Below are 11,225 nucleotides of genomic sequence, written 5' to 3' on the forward strand. Positions count from 1 at the left end.
TTTCAGTTATTCATGAATGCAGCAGGTCATCTTCGGAACTGCCTTCTTCAGCTTCAGTCTGTGTGACCCCAGTCACATCTCAGAATGAATCTTCAATTTTGCATTGTCGTGTTTTAATTTCTTATGTAACGAAAAACTTTTCTGGTTTTTAGTCTTTGGTTGAGTCTTCCTTGCATGAAAAATTATGATTTTTCTATTGCTTTTAACTTCAATTTTCATCTGATCCATTTTAAAGAAGGCTTCTTGTTTCTACTTGTTCCACTGGACATCTAGCAATGTTTTTCCATGTCTCTCCGAATACTCCTACGTTTGCTGTACAAGAACTTCGTTCCCCTCAGTGTGGTAAACCCGCAGCAGCCGACACTGATGATATTAGATGTGCCCGGGTAGTGTCGTCATTGTCAGTTGCTGCGGACTCTCCACACTGATTTTCAAAGTCCATGGAGAGAAAAACAGGACAGACGACCGGACTCTTCATGCCGACTGCTCATACCAAGGTTTTGTTTGCAAAGGCGCCTAGATTGTAACAATTCGTATATTCTTGACACCTCTTGCTCCGGATCAGTGTTGACTACGCCAAAGTCATCTGCTCCATCACTGCTTTGTGGTTTAGAAAGAGACTGGTGGTGGTGAGGGACCCCTTCACGTGATGGCACCGATATAGCCAGGCAACTTCGCTAACCGGCTATACGGTCGTCACTGAACTCCTTCCCTATCCTATGAAAAGAATCTGGTAGACTACAAGATGGTAAACTACTTAAAAGAGATTTGAGTTGGTGCCTCGTATGTCCAGTTCAGGCATTAGTGACAGGGGAACACTTTTCTTCTGATCCCTAGTAAAGAAACTTCCCAGTGTGGTTGCACCTGATTAGTATAGTTCCTTTGATGACCGGAATGCACAGGCTTCAGCACCAAGACAAATCAGTGTTCCCTTGAAGAACTACCATTAAGGGTTATGTTGAAAAGGGAATTATATATATATATATATATATATATATATATAGCCCGACGCCCTAATCCCGCAAAGGGTGGCCACAGACAAAACGCCTCCAAGTCGCTCTGACACCCACCATTTGACTACCCTCCCCCGAACTCAACCCCCCCTCCCTCATATACCTCTCAACTCCATCCCTCCACCTCATCCTCGGTCTACCTCTCCCTCTCCCTCCCTCCACCTCACCTACATACACCCTCTTAGTCAGTCTTTCATTCTCCATTCTCTTCACATGTCCAAACCACCTCAGTGTATGTCTCCTAATCTTCTCAACCACATCCACATCCACCCCACAGCGTTCCTTCACTTCTTCAATTCGTCAACCTGTCCCTCCACGTCACTCCACATGCTCCTCTCAAGTAACTAATTTCCACTGCTCTCACTCTTGACTTGTTCCCCTCTTGCAAGGTCCATGCCTCGCTTCCATACGTCAGGGTAGGGATCACAATACTATCATGCAGTGACTTCTTAACTTCCATACTCACCTCCCTATTTCTCATCACTGCTTTCAGTGTACCAACAATCTTCCTTCCCTGCTGTACCCTTTCACGCACTTCATCCCCCAAAGTTCCATCCTTACTCATCACACTACCCAAGTACTTGGATGCACTCGCATTCTCCATATCCTCACCATCCAACCTCACTGCACACTCTGTGACTTCATTCCTCTCAAACACCATAACTTTACTTTTGTTTACATTAACTTTCAGATTCCTCCTCCTACACACTGTCCCAAATTCATTCACCAAACCTTGCAACTTCCATTCATCTTCACTCAACAGTACTGTATCATCAGCAAACAGCAACACTAGAAGCTTCCAAATCTCACCCTCATTCATTAGAGCCACCCCCACATCCACTGCCCTACTCTGCACCTCCTTTACAACCCCATCCATGTATATATTAAACAGCCATGGAGACATCACACAACCCTGTTTCAGTCCCACATTGAGATCAAAGAACTCACTCAGCTCACCATCCACTCGCACCGTAACCCTAGCTCCCTCGTACATACTCTTCACAGCACTCAACAATTTCCCCTCCACTCCATATATTCTTAATACCTTCCACATACATTGCCTATCTGTTCTGTCATAAGCTTTCTCCAAGTCCATGAAGGCAGCATACACTTTCCTTCCCTTCTCTAGACACTTCTCCACTAAACATCTTAGAACAAATATCTGATCTACACACCCTTTTCCTTTCCTAAATCCCCCTTGTTCTTCTCCAACTAGCTCCTCTGTCATATGCCTAACCCTATCAATGAGTATTCTACCACATATTTTACCAGTCACACTAAGTAGGCAAATACCCCTATGGTTACCACATACTTCTCTCTCTCCTTTTCCTTTGTATAAAGGAACAATTATACCCGATTTCCAGTCCTCTGGAACCCTTCCCTCTTCCCAAGCCAATCTACACAACTTCCATATCCACTCCACAACAATCTCACCCCCATACCTAAGCATTTCACCACACACTCCATCAATTCCTCGGGCCTTTCCCAACTTAATATTCTTCATCGCTTCCACTACTTCTGCCCTACTGATCTCTTCCTCCCTCCTCTCATCTCTTCTTCTCCCAGCCATTCCCCAACCACTTATACTCGCACTGCTCTCACTCTCCACATTAAACAAATCCTCAAAGTGCTCCTTCCATCTCCTCAGTTTCTCTCGCTTCTCCACCAGCAACCTATTATTCCTATCTTTCACTCCCCTACTATTTCCCCTTTCACACTGCCTTACTTTCTTTACCTCCTTCCAAAACAATTTCTTACTCTCCCTCCATTTCACACTCAGATTTCTACCAAACTCCTCATCCACTTTCTTTTTACTCTCCTTCACCAGTCTCTTAACCTCCCATCTCCTGCTCACATATACCTCTGTCTTCTCTCTCTCATCGTCTCCCCTACCTCTACTCGCAAACCATTCACTATATGCCTTCTTCTTTTGTTCCACAGCTCGTTTCACCTCATTCCACCATGCTGTCCCTTGCACACCCTTGCATCTCCTCCTCACTCCACAAACCGCCTCACACTCTGCACCTATCCCTTCCGTGAATATCTTACATATGTCTTCCACTCCTTCCATCTGCTCTAGCTCATACCTTCCCAGTCTTCTTCCACTATGCTCTTATACTCTGTCATTTTCTCACCATCTTGCAATTTCTCCACTCTTCTCACAGGAGTTGCTTCCTCCTGTCTTCCCCTTCATCTCCTCAACCACTTTCTCTGCAGCTCTACCTTGGCCATCACTAAGTGATGGTCCGAGACTCCATTCCCCCACCCTCTCCACACTCTTGCATCCAACACTTGTCTTCTCATTCGCTCATCCACACACACGTAGTCTATCATTGCCTTTCGTTCAACAAGTTCACCATCGATCCTCCTCATTACTCTCCATGTATACCGGTGGATCATCTTATGCCGAAAGTAGGTGTTGGCTATTGCCAACCCCTTACAAGCACAGATGTCCACCAAAGCACTTCCATTCCCATCTACGTCAGCTGGCACACCCCACTGACCAACCACTCCATCCACTCGTACATTCCCAACTTTGCCATTCATGTCTCCAATCAACAGCCCTCTCTCGCTCCTCTCAAACTTGTCAATACACGCTTCTACACTCGCCCAAAACTCATCTTTCACTCTTATAGATACTTGTAAATATATATATATATATATATATATATATATATATATATATATATATATATATATATATATATATATATATATATATATATATATATATATATACCGGTATATACTGTGTACTTAATCTTCCCTCAGAGACCTAGTAGAAATGAAATTATATGAGACTTTTTATCACTTAAATTACCATTATTCAAAAGTGGGTAAAAAAATTTTATGGTCTCTATATTAGTTAGGTAATAAAAACAATGAAAAGATGCTGCTTTGGATTTATTCACACACACACACACACACACACACACACACACACACACACACACACACACACACACACACACACACACACACACACCGCTCGCTGGCTCAGTGGTAACGTTCTCGCTTGCCATCTGGTAGACGGGAGTTCACGCCTCGCTCAGGTTGCAAAAAGTTTCACTGACAAAGTGGGTGGTTATTGTTCCCCTTGAGTAAGGGGATGGGTGTGTGCGTGTGTGAAGGTCACAGCCTTGCCCTTAGATCTGACTATATGAGCTCTCAGCTCCCTTCCGGGAGGGTAAAAAGCTGATGATCACGACCATCAAGTGATCCTGACCGATCCAGTGAATTACACACACACACACACACACACACACACACACACACACACACACACACAGAATGGAGATAGGTCCTGGTTCCTGTCACGTGGGTTCAGGTCGGTTCAGCGAGTTCCATGTGTTCAAAAAGGAAACAGAGATCCACCGTTTATGCATCGCTGGAAGCCATTCAGCTGTGGGGGACACAGAGAGAGTTACAGAGGTGGTTGAGCTTTTGTCAGGTTACGGAGACAAATACGTTATTGAGGCTATGGACATTTTTCAGATGAGAGAAAGCGTGAGAGATTACAGGGGTTATGGATCTTTTTTTTTTTCAGGTTAAGGAGAGAGACAAACTATAGGGGTTATGGATCTTCTTTTCGGGTTAGAGAGAGAGAGAGAGAGAGAGAGAGAGAGAGAGAGAGAGAGAGAGAGAGAGAGAAGTTATAGGGGTTATGGATCTTTTTTCAGGTTAGAGAGAAGTTATAAGGGTTATGAATGTTTTTTTTTTTTTTTCACTTTAGAACAACTACAATGTAACACTTGTAGTAAAACTTTCACATAAGAGAGATAATGATCGTGAAAGTAGGATTCGTATCTAAAGACCAAGATTTTTTTTTACTATGACATACAAACTACCAGGTAATTCTCTCTCTCTCTCTCTCTCCATCCATCCTTCTACCCACAAACATTTATATACCTCTCTAGCGTACTCACATGGCCAAGCTTATCCTCTATACACACGAGCAGCTCCGGCAGTGCTAAATTTATGTCCACATCGACGATGGCTCTTGCAAAGACATCCAAGAGCAGCGGACATGTTGGGTCGACTGTGGTAGAGGAAGGGAAGATTGTTGATTAGGTCAAGTGATTAGAGAAGCTGCCTGATGTGTAAAAGGGCGCAGGGCAAATCAGGACAGGGCAGAGTAATGACAAGGATGGCAGAGCAGGATAATGTAGAGGAAGGCAGGGCAGGGTAATGTATGGGAAAGCAGGGCAGGGTAATGTAGAGAAAGGGAGGGCAGGGTAATGTAGAGGAAGGCAGGGCAGGGTAATGTAGAGAAAGGCAGGGCAGGGTAATGTAGAGGAATGCAGGGCAGGGTAATGTAGAGGAAGGCAGGGCAGGGCAGAATATTTTAGAGGATTCAGGGCAGGGCAGATCAAGGCAGGTGAGGAGTGAGGGGGAAAGTTGAGGGGGTGTGTGACTGGGAGAGAATATATCTTTCCCACATTAGTAATTTAGGAATCAGTGTTATATCTTCGTCATCGTCATCGTCATCGTCTTATACTTAATTCTATATCCCACAAATAAAACAAATGAGCCAGGAGATTAACAGAGTCACCATACGATAAGTAAAAACGTATTAGTCAGAAGATTAAACAGATTCACCACACTGAATGACTTGAAGAATCCAGTTTGCCAGAATAAACAAAAAAAGAGAAAGTTCTCGTATTAAAGGGAAGAAAATTAGTGAATACAAGAAACGCCGAGGTGATGAAGTGAAATAGACAGTTGGAGAAGAACGCTATGTAAGTTTGATCAGGAAAGAATTGGAGTAAATGAAGTATTTTAGGTATTTAAAGGTGGCCAAAGAAGCAGATGAAGCTATGGGAACTAAGTTGCAGGATAGGAGAAGAGGCATATTAGGTTACTGTGAAGCATTTGGAACAAAAGGTCAGGGTAGAAAAGCAATATGACCCTGACAGTCCTGTATGGATGCACGGAGAGATCTTTGAATATTAGGGACCGAAAAAGGGTGGAAGCTCTGGCTTTGAAGTGCTCCAGATATGTACAGTATGCAGAGTTAGATGACGTAGCAGAGTGAGATAGGACATTGAGAAACCGTAAGAGACCAGGCACCCGCAAAGGTAGGCGTAGTGCAATGGAATGGACGGATCAGGGTATGTTATGCTATAGCCAACAGGGAGAAAGTGTGGTGGGAGGTTGATGAAAGTATACTGATCTGAAGTGGAGTGAGTGAGGGAAATGATGAGGTCTAGAAGATGGTGAAAGGATAGTGTTGAAACAGATTTTCAACTCTAGAGGTGTGACCATCGAGGACTGTGAGAACTGTGTATGGAATATAGCTAATTGGAATGAAGTGGCTTAGGGGAGAACGACTCTGCCAGTAATCTATATGGACAAGAAGTGAAGCAGCTGGAGTAAACCGTGAATAAGAAGTGCATGAGTATGAATAATTTTCAGACTGCTTTACTCAGACCATTAAATACGACAGCTGAGAAACAGAATGAGAGTGACAGGTTGCTTTCTCCTGCTTTCCGGCATCACCAACCTGGAATGAGTAACATGTCGTGAGAATAGAATAAAGCCATAGTACCGCCAAAAAATAATTACATAAAGCTAGGGTATTGGAACCAGAGTAAAACAGAAACAAATATAATAAAGTTATGGTATGGGAGCCAGAATAAAACAGAATCACAAAGCATAAAGCTAGGGTATGAGAGTGAGAGTAAAGGAGAATCATATAACGTAAAGCAGGGAATGGGAAGCAGAGTAATCACATAATGTAATGCTGTGGTATGAGAATCGGAGTAAAACAGAGTAAGAAAATCAGCGTAAAACAGAGTGACAATATGAAAATCAGAATAAAATGAGTGACAATATGAAACGTAAAAGAGAGTGACATTATGAAAATCAGTGTAAATCAGAGTGACATTATGACAATGAACAGTGTCATTATGACAATCAGCAAAAACGAGTGACATTACCTTTAATCTCAGCGAGAACATCCACGTTGACCTTCAATCCCAATTCCTGGGCGCAGGTGGGCAAATGATCCAATAAGATGGCCACCAAGTCAAGGTTTAGGGATCCGTTGAGTATCGAAAGCTTCGGGAGGCATTTTACCACTTTGAGCACGCAAGATACATCAAGAAGCCTCTCATTACATAGCCTGACTGTAGAGGGTTCGGAGAGGGGGGTTATTAGAGGCGGGGAGAAAACAGTGAGGCGGGGAAGGCATCTGAAAGAGGGTGGAGGAAAGAGGGGGACAGCCAAGGAAGCAGGATGGACGGTGAAAAGGGAGAGGAATTGGTGAATGCTCTCCTTCACCTATTGCTTCGGTGTGGAGGGTTAAGGAGAGTGTTAGTAATGGGGCAGGGGAAGAAGAAGCAGAGGAAGAACGGGAAGGATGGAGAAAAAGGGAAAGGAACGGAGAGAGAGAGAGAGGGGGGGGGGGGAAAAAAGGCTCCTCCTTATATGCTGCTTTGGCTGTGCGAATGGTTTAGACATTAGAGCATAGGAATATTAATCTTAGTGTATTATTTAATACAGGTTTGGTAGATTCGACCCATCAATTAGTAATAAAATAAATGCAAATAAAGCAACTTCTTTATACTAAGCCTGTGTCAGCATGAGAGAGAACCTTAGTTATAACGTCTCTGAAGCTGTCTTTGACCACTCTTCATAAGTGGGTGCTGAATGAATGAGTGAGATCGAGTACCCATGGAGTATGAGTTAACCTGCACGGGTGAAGCGAGTGCGAGTGTCTGTGGGAGTTAATTAAGACTGAGGGAGTGAGGGTATATTATAATTGAAACGTACTTTAAGCTGCGTTAGGTTTAGTGCCTGTGTGAATGACATGTGTAAGTGAATCAATAAATACAATGAAATACTGCTGAAGGGATGCAGGGTTGTGTGTGTGTGTGTGTGTGTGTGTGTGTGTGTGTGTGTGTGTGTGTGTGTGTGTGTGTGTGTGTGTGTGTGTGTGATACCAGCGAGTGCACGAATGAAAATGTGAGTGAGTATGCATGTTATTACGAGAACCAGCGAATGAGAACGACAGTCAGACTGATGCCAAAACACAGCAACTAACCAAGCACGGAAATAAGAATGTCAATGTCGATGCAGTCCAGGAGACTCAGTGCTTGACATCCTCCGACCAGAAGACCCACGACAAAGAGGGTGAGAAGGGCCGTCCGCATGGTGGTGGTGGTGTTGATGGTGGTGCCTGTACGGGAGAGCGAGAGAGTGAGTGTGGGAGCGGGGAAGATAGGTGAAGGGAGGAAGAGTGGAAAGTGAGTGGATAACTGATATAGTGAGTAAAGGGAGGGAGTGTGAAAGATGTTTGAGAAGTGAGTGGGGAAGTGGTAAGTGGAGAGTGAGAGTGGGCGATGAGTGGAGAGAGAGAGAGAGAGAGAGAGAGAGAGAGAGAGTGTGTGTGTGTGTGTGTGTGTGTGTGTGTGTGTGTGTGTGAGTGGAAGGAATGTAAAGGGAGGGGAAATGGGGGTTAAAAAAGGAATTCATGTGACCGTGGGGGAGGAATGTAAAGGAAGGGAGAATGGGTCATGAGTGGGGAATGAGTGTGGAATTGGTAAGGCAGATAAGGGGAGAGAGAGTGAGGGATGAGTGGGCAGTGAGTTGGGATATGGCAGGAAAGGTTAAGGAAAGAGCGTGAGAGATGAGCGGAGAGTAGACGAAAAGTGAGGGAAGGGTGAGCGAGGAGTGGAGAATTAATAAAGTTACATGCTTATACTTCTTTTAACTTTAATTTGTCCCAGATTTACGTCTTTTTTTTTGCAGCTTATTTCACGCAGCTCAGTGGTAGGATGAGATAAAGCTTCGCCACTACATCCTTTCTGTGACTTGCATCATATTCTTTGTTAACCTCTTATTGCAAACAAGCAGTCACGATGGAGAGATGACAATTTTAGGCCAAGTTAGAGAAAAATAATGCCAAGAGAACCAAGGATCAAACGACTTTCGGTAAATTTTTAAAGTTCTTCGATAAAGCTGTGTTCCTGTTAAAAGATTTTGAGCGAAAAAAAGGCGGTTTATAGAAGGAAAGAAATCTACTTAGCTTTAGCCCACCAGGTGAATTTTTCTGAATATTTCCAAGAGAGAATAAGGTAATAAAATTATGTCTAGAGGTCTTGAATGAGTGATTAGCAAAGCTTCATCGAGATTTTATCCCGCAAATGTACGCAATTATACTAACTTATTTTGCTCTAGGATGTGAAAGCTATCGGTTTTCTCTAAGTTAATTAAGACTTTTATCTAGTTCACTGTCAGAGTTTTCCCACAGCGAAAGAAAACCAGCTGGTTGTACTACGAACTTAATAAAAAAGGCTTGGTAGTAATGAAAGAATAACCAGTTTCAAAAGAGATTTGTACATTCTTTCACACCTAGAAGTGCCCAGAGGTGACGAAATCTTAAGAGGTAGCACGTATAAAATGGCTTGTATCTGAATTAACTTTACGAATAAGGTTACCTGATTCTTCGTTGTGGAAGGGAAGGTGAGTGGAGTGAACTGGAGAGATGTGGTTTCCGTCTTTTTATAGGGAGATGAGACCGAGGAGAATGTAAGAGGAGAGGGAAGGGGGAATGTACAGAAGTAAGGGTGAGGTCGTGGAGAGAAAGGGGGGGGCGGTGTAGGGAAGAAGAAGGGAGAGAGGAGGAAAGAGGGGACAGAAAGGAGGGAGCGAGTTTGGGGGGGGGGGTGAGAAAGAGACAGGAGGCAGGGAAGAGGGGAGTAGAGCGTGCAGGGACATTGAGAGAGGAAGGGAGAAAAGAAGGGAGATTAGGGGGGTCTGGTGAAGGAAAAGAGGAAAGACATCGGGCGGGAGAGAGAAGGTGGGTAGTGGAATGAGAGAGAGAGAGAGAGAGAGAGAGAGAGAGAGAGAGAGAGAGAGAGAGAGAGAGTATTTGCAGGGTGATCTGTTAATAGTTCAGAGTTACGATGATCGCAGACTCTTTTAGCTCAATAAAAACACTTGGAGAATAGAAATTTAACACCCACACCCACACCCACACCCACCCACAGAGAGAGAGAGAGAGAGAGAGAGAGAGAAGGTTATTAAAACTGCATGAATGGACATAATAGTCTCAAAAAGACTTTTTCTTTGTTTTGTTAGAGATATCTCCAGTAGAATTTATACCGCTTAGGGGAGACATGGATTAGATCTTGCATTCATTAATTTCTTTACTGCCAAATTTCTCAGCTAAAATAGAAAAATAAAGACTGTTGATAGGAAAAATGTAATAAAATACCTCGTCTCAACTTATCCATCCATCAGTTCTAATTCCATAATATTTTCGCTGTTTATTCTACACCTGTAAGTGTAATAGGAGTATGAACATAGATACAGTTAAGCAGAATGATATAATTACACAGGTGACAGGTGGTTTCATTATACATATGACAGGTGGTTTCACTTTGACTGTTGCTTACGTGTTTTTTTTTAATCCGAATATTTCCGAAAGACTTGCATACTTCTTGTGTGGCATAAAGTTTTTTCTTCTTGCCGTGCTGATTAAATCACTGACCACGCATAAGTCTGAGTAGTTATTGTAAAATATGTTCATAGGTTCATTGTTTCAAAATGTAAAGAGGGAAGGATGTAAAGATGACTTTTTGATACTTGATGAATAGGAGAGAGACTCCGTGAAGGACCAGTACCCTGAGGAACACCACACCTGAGTGCTTTAGAAGATTTGTGACACTCGACTATAGTTGTCCTCGTTCGTATTATGATGATGATGATAATTACTTGCATTATTATTATTTGTTGTTGTTGTTATTATTATTATTATTATTATTATTATTATTATTATTATTATTTTTTATTATTATTATTATTATTATTATTATTATTATTATTATTATTATGTTTATTATTATTATTATTATTATTATTATTATTATTACTTATAGTCCGAGTCTGCCTTTTGGAAAAAGCTCCACCAACTTGTGATCTTCATTCTCTCCTCCTCCTCCTCTCACACACGTGAATTCTCCTTTTTCACATATATTTTCATCTAAATCTCACTCCCTCACTTCTTACTAATAATTCCCGAGACTAGCACATCTGAGGCTGCCAGTTACTTCTGTAATTGGTAAGGAAGGTATTTCTCAAGTTAATGAAGTTAATAAGCATCTGCTGGCGTGGCTTGAATCATTTACCTGCTGCATGCGAGCGGAAGGAAGAACACATGTTTAAGTATAAGGAGCAGAAGCCCGTAAGCTGCTGTTAGACACGTTT

General features: G+C 42.7%; 1 protein-coding gene across 1 annotated transcript; it reads right to left on the minus strand.

Annotated features, from left to right (window-relative positions):
• Positions 1-3,901: 3,901 nt before the first annotated feature.
• Positions 3,902-9,485, minus strand: LOC145415984 (uncharacterized). The gene is made up of 5 exons (XM_080285087.1): positions 9,455-9,485; positions 8,059-8,193; positions 6,953-7,141; positions 4,940-5,052; positions 3,902-4,416 (listed from the first exon to the last, which is right to left on the minus strand). Exons 2-5 carry the CDS (start codon positions 8,165-8,167, stop codon positions 4,366-4,368), a joined length of 462 nt encoding a protein of 153 aa, XP_080141213.1. The 5' UTR covers positions 8,168-8,193; positions 9,455-9,485; the 3' UTR covers positions 3,902-4,365.
• Positions 9,486-11,225: the final 1,740 nt, after the last annotated feature.

Source organism: Coenobita brevimanus, chromosome 104, assembly GCF_032717465.1.
Source record: "Coenobita brevimanus isolate Jiangsu-jjx chromosome 104, ASM3271746v2, whole genome shotgun sequence".
Classification (NCBI taxonomy): Eukaryota; Metazoa; Arthropoda; class Malacostraca; order Decapoda; family Coenobitidae; genus Coenobita; species Coenobita brevimanus.